At 46.1% G+C, this 22,118-nt stretch overlaps 1 protein-coding gene across 7 annotated transcripts in view; it reads left to right on the top strand.

The window, feature by feature from the left end:
- The window catches only part of GNB1 (G protein subunit beta 1), a 90,443-nt gene that overhangs the window by 55,248 nt on the left and 13,077 nt on the right, over window positions 1-22,118 (top strand). For all 7 annotated transcript variants that reach the window (XM_045475302.1, XM_045475297.1, XM_045475300.1 and 4 more), the window contains 5 exons: window positions 2,318-2,420; window positions 8,609-8,647; window positions 10,395-10,501; window positions 15,356-15,419; window positions 16,354-16,516. In XM_045475302.1, the coding sequence (XP_045331258.1) occupies window positions 2,364-2,420; window positions 8,609-8,647; window positions 10,395-10,501; window positions 15,356-15,419; window positions 16,354-16,516 (430 nt within the window). In that variant the 5' untranslated portion in view covers window positions 2,318-2,363. The remainder of the gene's footprint in view (window positions 1-2,317; window positions 2,421-8,608; window positions 8,648-10,394; window positions 10,502-15,355; window positions 15,420-16,353; window positions 16,517-22,118) is intronic.

Below are 22,118 nucleotides of genomic sequence, written 5' to 3'. Positions count from 1 at the left end.
TGTGGGGTAACTGAGTTAAATGGATCTTCTCATTTTTAAGACACGTAGGTTTTCAGTTAATTCATTTCTCTGGTTTAAAGCAATACAACTAGGTTTTACCACGTATATAATTCTATAATATATTTAAAAAGAACATCTAAGATGGGGCGCCTGGGTGGCTCAGTAGGTTGAGCGTCCAGCTTCGGCTCAGGTCATGATCTCACAGTTCATGGGTTGGAGCCTCGCATCCAGCTCTGTGCTGACAGCTCAGAGCCTGGAGGCTTATGTCTCTCTCTCTCTCTCTCTCTCTCAAAAATAGACATTAAAGGGGTACCTGGGTAGCTCAGTCAGTGAAGCGTCTGACTTCAGCTCAGGTCATTATCTCACAGTTCGCGCTGTGTTGGGGTCTGTGCTGACAGCTCGGAGCCTGGAGCTGCTTCGGATTCTGTGTCTCCCTCTCTCTCTCTGCCCCTCTCCTGCTCATGCTCTCTCTCTCTCTCAAAAAACGAATAAACATTAAAAAAATTAAAAAAAAAAAAAAAATTGGCTCAATATTTTAGTGTTTAAATAAGAAGTTACATGTGTTGACTAAAACTAACAAGTCAGTTCACATCATGAAAACCATTAACTTATTTTTCTTCACAGTTCTTAGAAGGATGGAATAAAGTGACTTCTTTATAGACTAAGAACAGTTCTCTAACATAGAGGGGGGGTGATGTTGCTGGAATCCAGCTACTCCCAACTCTGCGTAATCGTGTAGGAGATGTGATATGATCACATGTACATACGTGTGTGCACGTGAGTGGTGGCAGGACGTCCTGGGCAGGAAGAACCAGGGCAGTTTACAAGCTCAGAGGACACAGTATCCCAGCTTCCTCTTGTGAAAATTCTCTCGTATGTTCTTGGTGCTCTTACTGTCACATACGTTAATGTTCACAGCTTGCAGTCCGAAAGAGTTTGTAGGTGAGGGCTGGAGTGAGCATCAGCCTGTGTGCCACAGGCTAAAGTGCCTGCAGTGTAGCCTCCCCGGTGCTCCCTTTGATCAGGGAGGCTCGAGGTGTTCTTGGAAGCTTTCCACATGCTTCCAGCACCCACTTCAAGTAATGCCTTTAGAAACAACTATTTTGGTCAGAAATATTTCTGAAGCCGTGTCACTGTGTATCACCTTCCCGAGGTGCCTTTACCTCCTGTCCTGTCCCTGTAAGGCCTTTCCTGATGGTTCTGCGGACTTTCACTGCAGGTCAGTGCTGGTGACACGAAATTGCTTTCTGGAGGTCCAGCGTGCACCCTGCCCGCCCCTCTGTCCTCTGCCTGGCCTGTTCTGTAGCTGTGAATAGATGGCACGGTTGAGAGCAGGAACTAAGAACCCACACACGCTTTTTAAAGCTACTTCTTCTTGGGAAAGATATTTTTGTTTTCATCAGTAAGTATACATGGAGTTTCTGTAATGGAAACCACGTCAATTTATTCTGAGTGCGTGTGTGCAGAATAGGGAAGTTTATCTAGACTAGGAACTCTAACAAACATGCTTCCTGGGTCCCCCAGACAATTTCCCCCAGATATGTTTCAGTCTCAAGAAAATAAATAACCATTGTTAATTAAGTATCTGGTGATTATAATATTAACTCTGTGACTTTTGCATAAAATCTCCTGTGTGTGTTTGCAGAGGACGTTGAGGCCCCTGGATAAGCCACGTTTGCACGGGGGAGCCAATTGTTAAGAGATGTTGATATATCCTCAGCATGGGGATACATTGGTCATAATTATGACTGACTGAGTCATGTTCTTGGTCGGAAATGCAACCCCCAATTATGACATTCCCTTGGGAAAATAAGTCTCTGCTTTAACGGGATGATTTTGTTTGGACTCTGATTTAAGGAATGGTGTCTAGTAAGACTGGGGTGGAGCGGGGTTAAGGGTGGGTGGCATGGCTGCTCGTGGACCTGTAAGGACTGAGGTACTGCTTCTGAGTTTACTGGGATCCCAGGACCCGTGTTGGTGGGAGAGCAAGATGTCCCTGAAGCAGGGGCCTGCTGGATGCCATATTGAGTCTTCTTAGAATTGCTGTGTGGGCATTCTGACATCGTTGGGGGGAAGGAGGGTCATGGGTTCAAGATCATTGACATGATGTTGAGGTACAGAGCTGGTGAATAGTAGTAATTATAATTTATTAATCCAGCCCTTGGTGGCATTTTATAAGTTTTGATGAATGCTGAAGAAAAGTGCTCTGATCTATAATAAAATCTTAGCTCTCAAATTTGGTTCCTTTTCTCGTCTGCTTCATTAAGTTCCTCAACCACTGTTTATTAATTTTTTTATGCTTGCATTTCTGTTTCAGATCTCAGATTCCTTGAAGTGGCATTAAAGAGCACTAGGACCTGAAAATGAGTGAACTTGACCAGTTACGGCAGGAGGCCGAGCAGCTTAAAAACCAAATTAGGGTATGTTGCTACACGTGTGTTTAGTTTATTTTGTAAATCATTTGGATTTCAGGTCAGATGTTACCTGTTTGGGGAAAGGTGGGTTTCAGAATGGCTGCTGAGTGTTTTGGATTGAAACTGAATTTTCGCTGGCCCAGGATGGGCTAATTACAGAGTCAGATATTTGGCCTGGCACATGGCTTTCAGGGTTTTGTTTTCTAGTATATCATTATTTGAATATACCAAAAATGTTTTCAATTTATGAACATCGCTTCTGTATATTTTTTCTTAACCTTGGGAATTTGCTTCATGACATTCTCTTGGTCACTGTGTAGAGTGTGGTGTCTGCTTCCCTCCCTCCTTCCCTTCCTTCCCTCCCTGACTGTTTAGTCGAGGACAAGAAACTGGTTTAAAAATAAGGGTATTAACAACAACAATGGCAAGTGTCTCCGGTGTGCCAGAGGTGTGCTGGAGAAGAGTGCCGGCGTGGACCTGGGCGTCGACAAGTTTTCATAGGCTGTTACGTGAGAGCAGGTGCATCTAGCTGAAGATGAAAACACCACACATCGTTCACCTGCCCTGTACAGCAAGGAGCTCCCCGACTCTTAAGGTGTGAACGCCAGCCTGTCACTGGCGTGTGCTGTCCCACATCAGAGCCCTTGCCCTTTGGAAAGGCAGGACTAGGAGGGTCTGAAGGCATCAGTTCTGCTCTCCTCCGGTTTTGTGAGACCGTGTTTTTAATGAACATTTTCTGGAGGAACATTCAATGCCAGTCCTTGCTCCTGTTCTCAGACTGTTGATAAGAAGGCCTGAGACAAGGAGGGTGGACCCCGGAAAACCTGTCCGCAAGACGGTGAAGCAGATCCATGTCCGCTTGAGGCAGGGGCTCCTCAAGGCCTAGCTAGTCCCACAGCATCGTTTTCGTTTTCAGTGTGTGTCTGAGCAACAAATTGTTTTTCAGAGTCCACGATGAGATTGGAGCCTGGCTCCTTTCAGATGACCAGCTGTATGTTCAGAAAGCTGGGTGGCAGTTGGAGAAAGAAATCATCATCATTGGAGCCAACTTTTTTCTTAAGCTTGAGAAAAGATAATGGAGTTTTTTAAGTTACAGCCAAGAGGAAACAAAGTAGCTTTCAAATTCAGATTTTAAATCTTAACATTTAAAAGATCAGATACATAGTTCAGTAAAAATGAGGGAGGTTTGGTGTTTTTAATTGTTTGCTCTGATCAGACTTGTTTAATATGTCTGTCTACCTCTACCCTCCAGAGTAGAGAAATCAGAACTTTGTGTTTCTAACAGCTATAAATTGTTTAAGTAGAAAATGTTGTTCGTAGTGGATTCAGACCTGTTCACAGCAGGTGCAGAAAGTTTGTGTGTTGCAGGAGAGAGACCTCTGGTTTCAGGCAAAACAAATAGCCTGAGAGCTCATGTTGCGTCTCTTCCAGTCTTGTGGAGCCAGTTATGTCGTGAGCCTCAGGCAGCCCCCCGGGGGACAGCATGTCTGTGGGAGCCACACATGGGGTTTGAAAGTGTGAAAAGAGGGGCTCCTGGCTGGCTTAGTTGGTGGAGTGTGAGACTCTTGATCTTGGGGTCCTGAGTTCAGGACCCACATTGGGCATGGAGATTACTTAAAAATAAAGTTGAAAAATGAAAGTGTTAGAAAAAACAGGCAAAGGGGCCCCTGGGTGGCTCAGTCAGTTAAGCGTCCTACTCTCGATCTTGGCTGAGGTTGTGATCTCAGGGTTCATGGGGTCAAGCCCCGTGTTGGGCTTGCACTGCACTGGTGGCATGGAGCCTGCTTGGGATTCTCTTTATCCCTCTCTGCCTCTCTCTCTCTCTCTCTCTCTCTTTCTCTCACTGTCACTCTCAAATTTTTAAAAAAGAAACAGGTGGAATCAATTTTTTTTTGATTTAAAAAAAAAATTTTTTTTTAAGAGACAGCAAGAGAGTACATGTGTGAGCAGGGGAGGGGCAGAGGGAGAGAGAAAGAGAGAGAGAGATTGAGAATCTTAAGCAAGCTGTACACAGCACGGAGCCCGATGCGGGACTCAATCCCACAGCCCTAGGATCATGACCCAAGCCAAAATCAAGAATCAGATGCTCAACCAACTGACCCACCCACATGCCCCCAGGTGGAATCAGTTTTTAACAGACTTTGTCTAAACCAGTATATCTAAAATATTGTCATCTCAGCATACAGTTAATAGATTTAAAAAAAATTTTTGTAAACGTTTATTCAGTTTTGAGAGAGAGAGAGAGAGAAAGAGACAGAGTATAAGTGGGGAAGGGGCAGAGAGAGAGGGAGACACAGAATCCAAAGCAGGCTCCAGGCTCCGAGCTGTCAGCACAGAGCCCGATGCAGGGCTCAAATTCACAGACCACAAGATCCTGATCTACAATTAATAGGTATACATATATATATGTGTGTGTGTGTGTGTGTGTGTGTATACCTATTAATGTTTTATTTATTTTTGAGAGTGAGAGAGACAGAGCACATTTTTTAAAAAAAAATTTTTTTAAACGTTTATTCATTTTTGAGAGAGAGAGACAGAGAGACAGAGTATAAGTGGGGGAGGGGCAGAGAGAGGAAGACAAAGAATCCGAAGCAGGCTCCAGGCTCTGAGCTGTCAGTACAGAGCCCGACGTGGGGCTCAAACCCATGAACCACGATATCGTGACCCAAGCCAAAGTCTGACGCCCAACTGGCGAGCCACCCAGGTGCCCCAATTGATAAATATTAAAAAAAAAATAGATATTTGGGATGCCTGGCTGGCTCAGTCCGTGGAGCACGCAACTCTTGATGTCAAGGTTGTAATTTCAAGCACCATGGTAGGTGTAGAGAATACTTAAAAATAAAATCTTTATGGGGGCCTGGGTAGCTCAGTCAATTAAGTGTCTGACTTTGGCTCAGGTCATGACCTCACGGTTTGTGAGTTCGAGCTTTACATTGGGCTTTGCGTTGACAGTGTGGAACCTGCTTAGGATTCTCTTTCCCTCTCTCTGACCCTCCCCTGGCTGACACACACTTGTGCTCTCTCAAATAAATAAACTTAAAAAATAAATAAATAAAATGTTTAAAAAATAAAAATAAATTAAAAATAGTATTTTTATTATTTTATATTCCTTTCTTTGGACTGGGCCTCGAGAATTCAGTGTGTCCTACAGGCCTCACTTTGTCTTGCTGTGTCTCATGTACGAACTGGACCACCCCGAGGAGAGCACCTGAACCACAGCCTTTTGTACACCTGTCTGCCCTGGGCCAGTCTCAGGAGCCACATCTGTGCGGTTTCTTTGTACAGCCCCGGAACGGGCAACAAAGGCTGTCCCGAGTCCATTACACCAAACAGGAAGAGAAGGCTTTCTTTCAAAAAGAAAAAAGTCTTTTCTTTCTGATTGCCCAAGGAATACATACGTGTTAAAGAATGCAGGGCGTAGGGAGTCCAACAAGCAATGGTCGGTGACTCTAAGAAGGTTTGCTTTCTCAGATTTGTGTTTGAGCTGAAGGACCCCAAGGACCATCTCATCCGACTTTACATGGTGAGGAAACAGGGGCTCGCAAAGGGATGCTGATCAAGCCGTGGCATGTCTCAAAGTACATGAGCTAATCAATGGATCCAGGAGAAACTCATCAAGTACAGGCGCAGACCATTGACAAGGCGACCGTGCCAACCGTCACCAGTGCGAAGGCTCAGTGCACGACAGAGTCCCAGGTCCGACTGAGCAGAGTAGGCGCCTTCTCCGGGTCCCGAGCAGGAGGAGGCCTCCCTGTGTGCTCGCTGGTTTGGAGGTGCCGTGGTTTGAGGGGACAAGAGATGACCTGCTACTTTCAGGGCCGTTTCTCTCCGCGGCCGGCGTGGAAGCCGTCGCACTAAGTAGTGGAGCCGCCACGCACATTCTCACCAGGCCGTTAAACTGGAAGTTAATCTGCAGGATGGGCGGGCTGTCTGTGTTTAGGAAGCAGTCACAGAGACTGCCTCCATTAGAAGACCTCTTCCTGTGGCATAGGCAGTCAAAGATGCTCCTTCTGAGAAATGCTGCCTTCGGCGACGTCCAGCACTCGTTGGCTCAGATGAAGCCCGAATTGGAGTTTCTGTTTAGTTTGTAAAATTTTTTTTTTTTCAACGTTTTTATTTATTTTTGGGACAGAGAGAGAGCATGAACGGGGGAGGGGCAGAGAGAGAGGGAGGCACAGAATCGGAAACAGGCTCCAGGCTCTGAGCCATCAGCCCAGAGCCTGACGCGGGACTCGAACTCACGGACCGCGAGATCGTGACCTGGCTGAAGTCGGACGCTCAACCGACTGCGCCACCCAGGCGCCCCTGTTTAGTTTTTTAAAGTGGCTTTTCCTGGGGCGCCTGGGTGGCTCAGTCAGTTAAGCGCCCTACTTGGGCTTAGGTCATGAGCTCACAGTTTGTGAGCTCGAGCCCCACATCGGTCCCTGTGCTGACAGCTCAGAGTCTGGAGCCTGTGTCTCCCTCTCTCTCTGGCCTCCCCCGCTAGTACCCTGCCTGTCTGTCTGTCTCTCTCTCTCTCAAAAATAAATAAAAACACTTTTAAAAAGTAACAAGTAAAATAAAATGGCTGTTCCCTCCGTTTACCAATAGTATTCCCATGGTCTATTGTGTGGTATGGTATGAAATACAGTTCGATCTCTGTACACTATCCAAAGTGAAGTTGCTTAAGTCCCGTGGTTTATTTTTCCCCATGTAAAAAATTCTCATTATTCTTTTTTAAAACTTAAAGCCATGTATAACATCAATAAGAATGGTATTGGGAAATAAATGTTAAACTTGTACTTGGTAGGTAGAATCCACCAATGAAAGACTTGCTACTCTGGACCTTCCCTCTGCTCGTCCCTTACCCCAGATCGAGGCGCTGGCATAGAAATACTTCATGGCGTAATTTTTTGGTGTTTTAATTATTTAATCCATTAAGTAGAATTAATCAAGCAGAATGACTTCTATTGGATAATTAAATCTGAATTTGAAATCTAGAACTTTGGTACATTTATAACAACAGTCTTTCTGACTCTGTTTCCATGTTCTCAGTTGATTCCTCCCAGCTTCGTGAAATAAAGATTACCCCGCAGTGAGACAGTCTGCCCTAGAGAATGGCATCCTGGGGTCCCACCGGAGCCTGTGCACGTGTGTAAATGCTGTCATGTGGCCAGCTGTCATTTTGAAAGCAGCTAATCAGATGGCTACGTAATGGAAACATTTTTCTTACTAGACATTTCTCATGATTTCCTTCGAAATTACTCCTACACTCAAATTTTGACCCTTTTAAAAAAAAGCTGTTGTCTCATTTTCCTTCATAATTTTCTATATTTCCTAGTAATTTTGGTCACTGAGGAACAACAAAAACATCTTCATTAGCCTTAGCGTATCCCTGTTCATACCTGCTTCCCAAGGTCATTTTATAGATAACAGATGCAAGAGCCGGAAAGTCTTAGTTGAATTTGATTGTCTTGATCCCAGATCCTTTGCTCTTTTTCATAGAGTTTAGCATTAGGTATTGTTTGGCTTGAAAACAAACCCAGGGACACCTGGGTGGCTCAGTCGGTGAAGCGTCTGACTTCAGCTCAGGTCATGATCTCACGGCTTGTGGGGTCAAGCTCCTCACTGGGCTCTGTGCTGACAGCTCGGAGCCTGGAGCCTGTTTCAGATTCTGTGTCTTCCCTCTGTCTCTGCCCCTTCCCTGCTCGTGCTCGCTCACTCTCTCTCTTTCTCAAAAATGGATAAACATTAAAAAAAAGAAAACAGAATCTTAAGATAACATGATCTGGAGGGAAAGTTCTTTGGGCTAGATATCCAGTGCTTTTTGGACTTGTTTCTCTGAGCCTCACGGCTCCCGCGCCGTTAGAAAGACAGAGCAAGGTGCACAAGCAGGTCTGTGGACAAGCGTAGGCGCCCTGGCCAGCAAGAGGGGGAGCCGCAAGGGCGATTCCGGGGTCGCGGGGGTGCGGTGCTGGCTAGGAGGTGAGCCGCCGGCCTCGAATGCAGCGGGTATAACCTGGAGCATGGGAAGCAGGACTGCCAGCAGCCCTGGACTGTGTTGGAGCAGAGGAATGGGGAGAGGGCGTCATCCTCTTGCTTTTCGCTTTTGCTCCTGGCAGTCCGTGGAGGCGCTCCGAAGCTTTGGCGCGAGGACCTGGGATTGAATGTGTGTGACGCTTTACTGACTCCCCCTTTGTCATTCTTTTTCCTAGGATGCTAGAAAAGCGTGTGCAGATGCAACTCTCTCTCAGGTAAGGACCCGTTTACGCAGCGTCGCCCGCCTGGCATTGAGGCTGGTGCCCGGCGGCACCTACATTTGTTGCCTCGAGGGCGAGCTGCACTCTGGCCCTCTCCTCTCACACAGCGAGGGTATAAACACTGCTGGAAGCATAGCACTCAGAAGGCACAGGGAGTAGAGGTTTTTTACACGAAAGATTAATGTCTCACAAGCCTTAGGTAATTACTATTACGGAGGTCAGAATTGCAAAATATGACAGTCTTAAGATAGTTTGAAGCTCTTCTCCTTAACACAGTTTGCCTCAGAACTTGGCTTTCTAAAAGTCCAGTTTAGCAGATCCCCAGAAAGTTGCACACCAATTACGAGCCAGCAGGTCTGCTCCTAGATACAACCCGAAGGAATCAAAACCTGGTGCTCAGGTATATGCACGTGTGTGTTCTCAGCTGCCCTGTTCACGGTTTCCAGAAGGTGGAGACAGCCACGGTTTCTGTGAACGGATGACCGCGTCAGCACAGTGCAGTCCCTTCACACAGCAGAATATTACTGAGCCGTAACCAGGAAGGCACGAGGGGTGTATTTAGTGGCAGGGATGAACCTCCAACAGGATGCCCTGTGAAAGCCCGGACGTACACGCAAGGGCACACGGTGCGGGGCTGCCCAGAGCAGGCAGACCCCCGGAGGTGGTGCAGGTTGGGGGCTGCCGGGAGTTCGGGCGGGCCGGGGGGACTGTGGTGTTTCTTCGGGGGGCGAGGGCGTCCTGGGACTCGAGACAGCGCGGTGCTTGCACAGCAGTGTGAACGTGCTGAACGCTGCGGGCTTGTTCACTTTAAAACGGTGAATTGCACCTCGTTAAAAGTCCAAAGAATTAAGCAAACGTGAACGAAAATTATGTCCGTACTTGTACTGAGGATGGCTAAATGTGCTACGTTGTCCCAGTGCCTTTGGGGACGTGCTGTAATTGGAGTTAAACAGTAAGTTAGAAAAAACTGCCCTTCGTAGAATTCCTAAATTTGAATTTTCAGATATACTTGGGACTGTGCATTTTTGAAGCCCACAGTTGGGGTGCCTGGCCAGCTCAGTCGGTAGAGCACACAGCTCTTAGTCTCGGAGTCGTGAGCGTGAGCCCCACGTTAGATATTTAAGCAGAAGTTACTTAAAAATAAAATCTTTTTTAAAAGGGCCCCATTATTGCAGTCATACTCAGTCTGTCTGTCAGCTCCGAATCGTTACTGCCCGTTTTTACGTGTCACGGTGAACCCGCGGGTGTTCACGTCTGGCTCCGTGCCGTAAGCAGCAGCATAGTCCGCGTCAGTGCACGGCCTGGTCGCTGCGGACGGTGTGTGAGCCGCGGGCCCGTGTTCGGTTGTGATGGAGGCTGAGACTAATGTGGAAGGAGGGCGGGAGGAGCTGCGCCTGGACAAGCAGTTGGAGCAAGTGGGGGAGACTCGGGCGGGCCGCGCACCTGTGGGCGGGCGCCGTGTGTGCGCTCTGGGGGGGACGGAGCTCCTGGAAAGCAGGTAGAGCAGTGGCCTTCGTACAGCCCACGAGAGGCAGGTAGGTACCACGGTAAGCAGGAGGAGTCACAGGGAGAGCCAGCCGGGTGACCGGCGGGAGATGGGTGGGCACAGCGCCTTGGGCGAACGGCACAGCCGGCCCGAGGGCGCTGGGGCTGCCGAGCAGGGTGGGAGAGGAGGAGAGGAGGCCCCCGGGGAGGTCATTCCGTCACAGACTTTTAATTTGCAGTAACTTTTATTTTTAAGATCACAAACAACATCGACCCGGTGGGAAGAATCCAGATGCGCACCAGGAGAACGCTGAGGGGGCACTTGGCCAAAATCTATGCCATGCATTGGGGCACGGATTCCAGGTGTGTGGGGGCATGAGCAGAACATAGTGCTTGGCACTCTCAAGGATTGTTCTGTTTTTCTGAGGGAAGATAAACCTAAAGTCATTTGCTGTTATTTGTAAAGAAACCATGAGGTTGTTAGCTATCTGGGCAGGCCAGGTATAGCATCACAGTGCACATTCCCTGTCCGTATTTCCACTCACGTTTCATCACGACCCTCGTCGTGTTGACATGAGCTCCGATTCTGACCTCGCCGCACCCCCTTGCTCTCCCAGCTCCACTGTGCGGTGCCTGTGTGACTTGGGGAGGTTATACAACCTCTCATGGCGCCTTGTCTTTCCAGCCGTGCCTCACGACTCCTTGGCCCATACCCTCTTAGGTTTCAGTGTCCGGGCTCAGGGATCGTAAACCTACCCTACATTGTAGGGAAGATTAAGTGTGTGGAACCTTACAGCAGTGACCCCAGCATCCCGAGTGCCGCGCGTGGGTTTGCTGTTGTTTTTCTCGGAGCCCCAGCAGACGTGGCGACACACGACTTAGCTACTGCCGTTGTCCATTCCTCTGGCCCGTCTGCCCACCTTCCTTTTATCCACCGTCCCCCCAAGAAAACTGCCTGCACAGGACTCACTGTGTTGGCTTTAAATTCTGCCCTTATTCAGACGACTTCTTCCTCTCAGTGGTTCATCTCCATCGTGTTCTGGGTCCTTCTCCCCCGTCATTCTCTACACCCATTTCCCTTAACCTGCAGCATCACTTAGGTGAAACCTATTCCGCCCTCTTTCCTTTTTCTTTTAGAGGCTGCTAGAAAGTTTGTCTCTTCTACTCATTCCACCCAAATAAATAAAGTGCTGTGTGACTGTAGCATACTGTTTCAGATACCTAATACATGAGTCTTCAAATGCATTTCTTTGAGTAGCATTTTTTTGTGTGTTTGTCAGAGAGGAATTGCTTGATTTTCTCTTTGTTCATGAAATTGTCTGCTTCAGAATGTAAACAGCTACAGAACAAAAGAATCTATCTTTAGTTTGTTCTATACAATGTTCTGTACCATTTCAAATGCAAATGAGAGCTAACTTCAATCATTTTAATGATGGCAGTAATCAGAGAGAATAAGAAAGGAAAAAGAAAAATACCCTTGCTAATCAATCTACCTTGGAATTTGTTATCAAAAGTAGACGGTAACCAAATGGTATATTACCTCCAGGGCTTCTCCTCCATCTGTAGCAACATCAGTGTCCTGATTAGACAGGACGTTTGATAGACAGTCCTGCAGCCAGGTTGTACTTGGAACCTGGTACTCAGGAATCCAGTACTTGAAGCCTGGTACTCAGAGCCCAGTACTCAGGGATCCGGCAGTTAGAGCCCGGTACTCAGGAACCTGGTACTTGGTGCCCAGTAGCCAAGTTCCCTAAGCAGTTGCTCTCCTGCAGCAGTCAGGCTCTAGTGTGGGGAGTGGTAGAGAGGACGTGTTCCTCCTACGTCAGGGTGACCAGGGGAAGTTGACCTGCAGGCAGCTGTGTGGCCAGAGCAGTGGAAATGAGGATCGGGGCTGAGGGTGAGGCAGGAGGGCAGGCGGACACCAGACCATCTAGCTTCCTGATAGTTGTGTGCAAGGCGTGTGCCGTCAGGTTCAGAGCACAGATGGTGTTTTGAAAGCCTCAGAGTCAGCAGGAAGAAAAGCAAAGGCATGAATGAGCAGCACCGAATTCAGGGTCCTGGGCACCCCTTAAAGAAGGGTGACGTGGAAGACCCTGTGGGAGGCTGCTGTGCAAGTCTTGTTCTGTTTCGTGGAGGGCGTGGTGGACACACGCACTTGTTTTACGACGGCTCGTGAAACTGCACGGCTCTGTCCGCAGTGCCCTTCTGTGGGGGCCTTATTTTGGAATCACAAACGGTAGGAAACAAAACATGATATTTAAAAAAAAATTTTTTTTAACGTTTATTCATTTTTGAGAGACAGAGACAGACAGGGTGCAAGTGGGGGAGGGGCAGAGAGAAAGGGAGACACAGAATCTGAAGCAGCTCCAGCCTCCGAGCTGTCAGCACAGAGCCCGACGCGGGGCTCGAACTCAGAGACCGTGAGATCATGACCTGAGCCGAAGTCAGATGCTTAACCGACTGAGCCACCCAGGCGCCCCGAAAACAAAACATGATATTAAGGAAGATCTATGCTCTTCAGAGCCTTTCAGAGATGACTTTTTCCTGATAGCCGTGTTTTCTGGGTAGGTAAAGTTTTGCCTTTTTAAAGTCCAAAGTAGTTTTTAAAATTTTGGATGTGCATTTTGCTTACATTGTCTTTATATTTCCTGCCTCCTTCATAATAAATAAAGGTTATTGCACAAGATTTTTCCGTAACTCAGGGCTCTAATTCATGAATACCAGTTATCTTACCACGTTTGTGTAATTTGTAGATGCTCTCAAATGTTGCACTGAGTGGCAGTTTGTTTTTCAGAACCACAGGAGACCCCACGATAAGAGGTTTGTGTGTCTGCCTGTGTCAGTGTATATTCTGTCTACCTTTATGTTTATCAACACACGTATTCATTTGTGCCTAAAGTCTACTTTCTACATTGGCGAGTCTCTTTCAGTTACATAAGTTAATGTAAAACTTTTTCTCCCCCTGCTAAAATCTGCTGGAGTCTTGTTGTAATTGAGAGCGAGACACAACTAGCCCAGCCAGGCTTGAGAGCCCTCCCTCCTCCAAGGAAATGAAGGGCCGGACGCGTGAGGATGCGGGCCTCTGTGTGACCTCTGTTTTCGGCTTCCCGGAGCTCTCACTTCCTCGCCGGCTCTCGCCTGTGCGTTCTGGGTGGACAGTGCCTCATGGGAACTGACTTGTGAATAGCTGACAGCTCAGGGGCAGAATCACCCCAGTTCTCCAGCGGTTGTCCTGTCTCGGATTAAGAGGTGTCTTTACTCACCTTCTAGAGGATCATCGGACAGCTTAACGTTTCTCTAACCCCTGGGCGAGTCAGCAAATATTAAGCTCTCTGACCAGGAGAGCTTTCTAGAGGTGACCCTCCCAGAGGACGCGCTCCTTTGCCTTGGCTCGGGCGGTCCGTTCAAAGCCAGAGATTGAGCCGCACAGTGAGCGCTGTCCGTTACCTGGAAGGAAATAGCTTTAAGTGCCTCACGTGTTTGTAACTGAACCAGGTGCCGGACTTTGCTTTAAGAAACTGCATCTGAAAACTGATAGGACTGGACGTGCACTCGGTTTGGTTCTGTGATACATTTTGCAGTGCACCACTGAAAATGTTTGTGTTCCTGCCAGACTCATTGGTGACTCCTTGTGAAGGAAGTTTGTGCCTCAGAACCTAGAGTTTGATGGAAAGTGTCACAGTTGTGAGAGTGTCTTGAATAAATGTTACCTCCAGGTTTCGTTCGGTTCATTAAGCCAAGTATGCTTAACCCGTGTTTGATTAAAATCTTTAAAATTAAAAATCTGTTGGGGTGGTGGCCATGTGACCCCCTCCACACCTAGCCCATCCTCCCATTTTCACATACCTAGTGTGTCCCGGCAGAGATTTAAAGACCCTTGGGGGTCACCTGTCAGCCTCAGTTGGGGCTGTTGGGTCCATGGGGAGTCCAGAGACGCGGTCCTTCTCCTTGAGGTCTGGCCCTGCCACTGTCCTCTCCTCCAATAGGAGGGGCCCGCGGAAGACTGGCCCTGCACACGTGTCCTTGAGGGAGGTGGGAAACCCCGGGCGCCTGTGCAGCACCTGAGCTCACCCCTGGGGGCAGTGCTGGGATGCCCTACTTAAAAAACAGGAAAGAAAAAAAAAATCTGTCATCACATACCATACTGCAGCATATCTCTAGAGCTTCCTTGCCATTCCTTGAAAACAGCACATTTTGTAGGACAGAGTTCTTAGGGTATCTTATGAATAGCTGTGGTTCCCAGAATTACTCATGCTTTCCTTCTGCAGTATCCTGTCTTAATGCTGCAGATATAGACAGTGCACCTTTCAGCACAAGATCCCAAACTTAGCAGTTATCCAAAGCAAGAAAATAGTCTTGAAGAAAATTCATGACAGTTACTAGTCTCTTCTGCTGGACGAGGCACGGTTCCGCTATAGTTAGTCATCTCTTTTAAAAGCAGGTGGGAGGTTAAGTGCCTCCTTAATGTTTCCAGGAGACCTGGAGACTAAATTTAGCTCAGCCTGGGAAATCTCCATGATTTGTTTGTCTCATAAATTTGGAATAGCTAAAAGCTTATTATTCTTTTATATCTAAGCTTTCTACATGTCTAAATGGAAGTATATTTGTGTATTAAGTATTTTCTGCCATCTTTGGTTTTTGAAAGATCTGTATGTCTCAGGGCTCCTAGATGGCTCAGTCGGTTAAGCGTCAACTCTTGGTTTCGGCTCAGGTCACGATCTCATGGTTCGTGAGTTCGGGCTGCATTGGGATTCTCTCTCTCTCTCTCTCTCTCTCTTTCTGTCTCCCCCTCTCTCTCCCTCCCTCCTCTCTCTGTCCCTCCCTGCTCACTGTCTGTCTCTGTCTCAAAATAAATAAACTGTAAAAAAGAAAAGGGAAGATTTGTATGTCTCAAATTTGATGAACAGAAACCAAACCTAAGCAGGTAGAAGAACTCAGCCTGTCCTATCTCAGCAGAGAGTGACTTTAGTGATCTAGTTTGCATTTGAAAGCGAGTGCTCTTGAATCTGCACTGTTATTTGTGGGAGTATTTTCTTCCATGCTTTCAAAGTTGAGTTAACAATCGGACCTTTTGTGTTTTCTCATACATCAATATGCTTTGTCCCAAGCAAATGTGACACTGAAGCGTGTGTTGAGTCACAGATTTAGTTTGGACTGTTGCCTTTGTGTGATGATGTCTGTGGTGCCCATCAGTTTGCTCTTGTCCTCTCCCTCTAGGCTTCTAGTCAGCGCCTCACAGGATGGCAAACTGATCATCTGGGACAGCTACACCACAAATAAGGTAAGGGCTGTGTGGGGTCCCCTCCCTGAGAAGCTGACCCCGGGGGAGGCGGCCTTTTAAACTCTGGTTCACTTGTGTAAAACCTCTAACACGATAGGGAGGGGGCCGTGGTGCTTTCTGTTTTTAGTGTGAAGGCAGATCGCATGGCTAGCCCACGTTAGTAGTCTCGTCTGCACGGATTATTCTCTCCTTACAGGGCAGGTGGGAGGTTAAATGCCTCCTGAATGTTCTGAGAGACCCGGATTCCAGATTTAGCTTCATCTGGGAAATTCCGGGTTTTATTTAAAAATGTAGAAATTCAGCTTTTCATTTGGTTGTTAGTTTTTATGAGCGATAACCTGAAAGGCAGTATACTCTGAAGTGTAATAAATGAAATTATTGTAAAAACTTAATCCAAGGTTGTGCTGAACGAGAAAGTACTGTCGCTGGGTCCAAGCGCATGAAAAGACCAGACTCAGTCGTATTTTACGGGAGAGTCCTAAGCGTGCACAGACGATTACAGTATTTTCAACGAATTTATCTGAAGCACGGGGAGGTCTGTGGCAGGATTAAATACAATGTGTAGTTTGGTTACTTCACTGAAAACATCTTGCAAATCAATTTATGGCCAATTTGACACGCCAGTGAAATGTTTTCTTTAACATCGAGTTTGAGTCAGGAGGCTCTAAGGCTGTTACTTATGTGCACATCTAACCGTAGATTGTGACTTTATTAAGGCTGCAGATTAAATTGGTGTGCAGGGCTGGATTGCTGGTTAAATTAGTACTTTACTGACTGGCCACGCATATAAATTACTTTCAAAATACTTTTGGCTGTTGTTGTGCTCTGTCACCTTCCGTGCAGTGAGAGTTGAAGACTAGAAATAGAGCCCTGGAGTCCACAGTTGGCGTTGTTGAACTTGAGTGTGTCTGCATCTCTGTGTTCTGTCATGTAGGTGCATGCCATCCCTCTGCGCTCCTCATGGGTCATGACCTGTGCATACGCGCCTTCTGGGAACTACGTGGCCTGCGGTGGCCTGGATAACATTTGCTCCATTTACAATCTGAAAACTCGTGAAGGGAATGTACGTGTGAGCCGTGAACTGGCTGGACATACAGGTACCTGTTGTCATCAGTAAGCTCAGAGTTGTAGAAGATGGTTGCATTGTGTGCTTTGGACTCTCCCCTCTTGTCAATAATTATTCAATGAGATTGCTTGTAATAATGGCCACAAACACTCTGAAAATGAAATCAAAGGCAGGCTTGGATATGCCTTTACCATTAAGAGGCCTTTAGATTGAAGTTGCTGTGGCATCCTGTTTTCAAGGGTCGCAGGGACTTAGGTCACTGCCTGAGTAGCTGGCAGCCACCTTTTTGAATTTATGTTAACACAGTTGACTCTGTTACCTCCGTCTAAGCCATCTTGTATCTTAAGTGCCTTTCCACAGGGATTTCCTAGTCTGAACGTGCACGTTTATCCACGTGTATACGTACCGTGCGTTCCCGCGCCTACTTGTCCGGACTGGTCATCTGAGCTACTTGACGCCAAGTAGCACTCTTGTGGGATAGAGTGCTGAACACGGCCAGCGTTAAGAGTTCGGTGGTACATTATTTTGCCAAGTTTAGTTTACCTGCGACACTTGTTACTCATAACAAAAGGCATAGTATTTCTGGTCTCTTCCTAATATTTTACTTATATTCTCAGTTCTCAAACTTATACCCTGCTAGGCTCACCTGTTTTACGTGCAACTAAAGAAATGGTCATAATTAAAGGAGTAAATAATACTGCTTTTGACTCTAGGTAAGCCTTGTGTTAAGTTGATTTTAGTCAGATCAAAGTGTGTCCATTCTCCTTTTTTTTTCATTCGTGTGACTTCTTGTGTTGTTTTGTGGAAGTGTAATTAACATACAGTGGTACCAGTTTCAAGCATACGATATAATTATTTAGCACTCTGCACATTGCTCAGGGCTCATCATGGTAAGTGTGTTCTTGCGCCCCTGTATTTCACCCATTTCTCCCCACTCCCCTCCCCTCTGGCAGCCACCAGTTTGATGGTGTTGGTTGTCCTTCCAAAGATAGGCTCCCCGTGTTTTCTCCATTTCTGTCCTGCATTGTCTCCTGCCCTCTGCTCAGTTGGGGGTGATTCCGTCTTACTCTTCTAGTGTCTTAAGGTGGAAACTTAGATCTTTTTCAGATTTAAGCACTTGAACCTATAAGTTTCCCTCTAAACGTGGCTTTAGTTCTATTTGAAGTATCTTCAAACCCTTTTGATTATTTCTTTGATTCATGGGTTACTTAAAAGTATGTTGCTTAACTTTCAAGTACCTGGAGTTTTCTTAGATAACTTATTACTGATTTATAATTAAATTCCATTATGTTCAGCGAACATATTCTGCAACACTTCAGTTCTTTTCGGTTTAGTGGGACTTGTTTTTAAAGGAGCAGATAATCTGTCACAATGACCGCGCCGCATGCACTTGGGAATCGAGTCTGTTCTGTAAGTGCTGGGCAATGTTCTCAGTGTGTTCGTTAGAGCCAGGCTTTTGAGCCAGAATTCTTGATACTGTTCAAATCTTCTATATCTTTATTTCTATAAATTGCTGAGAGAGGTTTTTTTTGTTTTGGTTTTTGTTTCTAATGTTTGTTTATTTTGAGAGAGCGAGAAAGGGAAAGAAAGAATCCCAAGCAGGCCCTGCACTTTCAGTGCAGAGCCTGAGGTGGGACTCAAACCCACGAACCATGAGTGGAAATCAAGAATCGGCTGCTTAACCAGTTGAGCCACCCATGTGCCCCTGAGAGAGGATGTTAAAGTCTCTGATTATGGATTTATCTTTCTCCCTTTAATTCTGTCAGTTTTTGCTTTATGTATTTTGAACTCCGTTAGTAGAAGTGTATGCATTTGTGTTGTCCTGTCTTCCTGATGAATTGATCCTCTTACCATGATGAAATGTCCCTTTTTCTCTCAGAATGTTCTTTGTGGTAAGTCTGCTTCATCAGATGTGAATAGAGTCACTCCACATTTCTGTTTATTGTTTCCATATGTTTTTTTCCATCCATTTTCTTCCAGCACGACCGCATCTTTATAAATAGAGTCCGTTATAGACAGCTTACAGTTGGGTCTTGCTTTTATCTATTTTAAAGGTGTCTGCCTTTTCACTGGCATGGGGTTCGTTTCTGTGTCATGTAATGTTGGCATAGTTGGATTTAGCTTTGTCATGCCACCACCTGCTTTGCCTGCCTGCCTTCTTTTCGGTTAGAATACTAACCCAAATTCTTAGAATCCTAGTTGAGCTTATCTGTTGGCTTTTTTAGTTTCCTCTTTGCATTAATTTTGAGTGGTGTATCTAGGGATTACAATGTACATTCGTAATTTTTCAAGGTCCATTCAGAGATAATATTGTATCAGTTCATATAAACTTCAAGAACCTTGCAGCCGTAAAGGCCCATTTTTCTGCCCTTCCTCGTTTTTTATGACATTTTCATAGCTCTTGCCTCTATGTGCCCCCATAAAACATTGTTCTACTTTTTCCGGTACACATTCTTAGCTGTTCGAAGAGATTTGAGTTGTCCTTTACGTTTTCTCAATATTTACCATCTCGAGTGCTCCTTCTTCCTGTCCGAGGATGGAAGGAAGGGCTCCCTTTGGCCTGATGCGTTTGTTTTAAGGTTTCTCACAGTTAGTGGAGGTCTGCTAGCAGTGATTACTCTCCATTTTCATTTATCTGGAAGTATAAAATTTGAAAAAGAAAATTTTTTTTTAATATTTATTTATTTGGCGGAGGGCGCAAGCAGGCAAAGGGCAGAGAGAGGGGGAGACATAGGATCCCAAGCAGGCTCTGTGGTGACAGCAGAGAGCCTGATATGGGGCTCGAACCCACAAACCACGAGATTATGACCTGAGCCAAAGTTGGACGCTCAACCGACTGAGCCACCCAGTTGCCCCTTCCTTCATTCTTGAAGAGGTTTTTTTTTTTTTTTGTTTTGTTTTTTTTTTAAGATTTTATTTTACTTTTTTAAAGGAATCTCTACACCTAATGTGGGCCCGAACTCACAACCCCAAGGTCAAGAATTGCACACTCCGCTGACCGAGCTGGCCAGGTGCCCCAGTTTTCCTTCATCTTAAAGAGTCTGTTTGCCAGATCTGTTGGTTTCTGGGGTTGATAGTTTTTTTCTTTCAGTACTTTAAAGACTTTTCTTTGTTTTGTAACAGTTTGACTGTGTCGTGCCTCTATGTGGTTTTTCTTTGTACTTTGCTCCAGCATCTTGAATTTGTGAAGTTTTGACTTTTACTAAATTTGGGACATTTTAGGTCATGTCCTCAAGTACATTTTCTATTCTGTAGTCTCCTCCTTTTGCAATCAGATTTGGTCCTTTCAGACCTGTCCTCAGGCTTATGTGACTTTTGTCACCTCTAGTATTCTGACTACCCAGCAACCTATGTATATGAGATGTTCTGTTTTTAGTTCTAGAGTTTTTGTTTGCTTTTTAAAAAAACAGTTCTTTTGTTTGCTGTTTAAAAAAAACAGAAAAACAGTTGTTTTTCTACTGAGATTTTCTTCTTATTTATTACATGCATATTTGGTATCCTTCATCACAGTTCTGAGAACTGCCTTCAGAATTCTTGTTGGCACTTCAGCAGCTAATCCTTTTGAGGCTGGTCTTGAGGACTCTTTTCAGTCTGGGTGACGTTTTCCATTTATTAGTATGTCTAGTAATTTTGAATTGTATCCTGGACGTCGTGAAGTGCTGTGCTGTAGGGCCTCTGTACTCTTGTGTCCTGTCAGGCAGCAGCAGGAGCCTCGTCTGTCCTTTTCCCATCAGCCAGGCCGTGTGGAGCCTGCTCTTTGCCCGTGTGGTTCAGATAGAAGCCTTGGGCACTTCAGTGCGTGATTGAGGGCTCCTCTTCTGTGGCTTTCTCCTTTCTAGGTTTTCTTCTTTCACTTTCCTGCTATGGTTGCCCACAGATCTGTCCACTGGCTATTCAAGAAGGTTGGACACGGATCTTACCCACGTGGTGTCATAGATGGGGGCCTGCCTTAGAAACAGGCTCCATCGGCGCCTTTCTTTTCTTCCAAGTGTAGGCTCCTCTTCATTCTGTCTGCTTCTGTTTCCTGTGCCTTTACTTGTTTGTTTGTTTGTTGTAAAGGTTTTATTTTTAAGCAATCTCCACACCCAGTGTGGGGCTTGAACTCACAACCGTGAGATCAGGAGCCGCCCACTCCACCGACTGAACCCGCCAGGCACCCCGTCTGTTTTTTGTCCGGAGCTCATCGTTGTTTTCTGGGGGGAGTTGAGTTGCTCCTGTGGCCAGAACTGCTGCCCCATGGCTGGAAGCCACATAGGCCACCTGTGTGGTCCTCGTGAGCCATGTGATTGTCCAGTGAGCACACTTCAGAAGTCACTTGGTTTATAGCGTTGATGAACTGCCAACACTTAAAAACATATATCCTTGGAGCACCTGGGGGACTCAGTCAGTTAAGTGTCCGAGTCTTGGTTTCAGCTCAGGTCATGATCTCTTGGTTCGTGAGTTCGAGTCCCATGTCAGGCTCTGGGCTGACAGTGCGGAGCCTGCTTGAGATAGTGTCTCTCTCTCTCTCTCTCTGTCTCTCTCTCTCTCTCAAAAATAAATAAACCTTAAAAAAAATACATTCTTACTGTTTATCAGTCTCTGATTTGTAATCAGATTCAGGGTATTGACTTCCATTTATAATTAAGGATTTAGATATTTTAACACTGTGTTTGTTGCAACAAAAAACAAAATTTGGATTAGAGGAAATACTTGAAAGTTTTTGTTTCCTTCATAGGTCATGAAATTTTACTTCCTGGGAGTTGAGTAGTTTCTTAAAAGCATTTGGCTGCTTAAGAGTATGCATAACTTTCTTCAGACATGATGTATCATTTTTGGCTTCAAGTCAATATAGTTAAAATCTCATAAGCTTAAAATAGTCTTGTTTCGGGGCGCCTGGGTGGCGCAGTCGGTTAAGCGTCCGGCTTCAGCCAGGTCACGATCTCACGGTCCGCGAGTTCGAGCCCCGCGTCGGGCTCTGGGCTGATGGCTCAGAGCCTGGAGCCTGTTTCCGATTCTGTGTCTCCCTCTCTCTCTGCCCCTCTCCCGTTCATGCTCTGTCTCTCTCTGTCCCAAAAATAAATAAACGTTGAAAAAAAAAAAAAAATAGTCTTGTTTGGGGCACCTGGGTGGCTCAGTCGGTTAGGTGTCCGACTTTGGCTCAGGTCATGATCTCACGGTCCGTGGATTCTGGCCCCTCATTGGGCTCTGTGCTGACAGCTCAGAGCCTGGAGCCTGCTTTAGATTCTGTGTCTCCCTCCCTCTCTCTCTGCCCCACACTACTCACGCTTTGCCTCTCTCTGTCTGTCTGTCTGTCTGTCTGTCTCTCAAAAATGAATAAACTTAGGGCGCCTGGATGGCTCAGTTGGTTTAAGTGTCCAGCTTCGGATCAGGTCATGATTTCACAGTCCATGAGTTCGAGCCCCGCGTCGGGCTCTGTGCTGACAGCTCAGAGCCTGGAGCCTGCTTTGGATTCTGTGTCTCCCTTTCTCTCTCTGCCCCTCCCCTGCTCATGCTCTGTCTCTCTTGCTCTCAAAAATAAACAAACAGAAAAAAAATTTTTTAAACGAATGAGCTTAAAAAAATTTTTAAATCGTCTTGTTTCAGTCAGAGGGTAGAGGTGTGAACCGTTAGTGGATTCAACACAACTTGAG

This window comes from Leopardus geoffroyi, chromosome C1, assembly GCF_018350155.1.
Source record: "Leopardus geoffroyi isolate Oge1 chromosome C1, O.geoffroyi_Oge1_pat1.0, whole genome shotgun sequence".
Lineage (NCBI taxonomy): Eukaryota > Metazoa > Chordata > Mammalia > Carnivora > Felidae > Leopardus > Leopardus geoffroyi.
The sequence above is the reverse complement of the archived record's forward strand: the minus strand, read 5'-3'. Positions and strand labels throughout refer to the sequence as shown.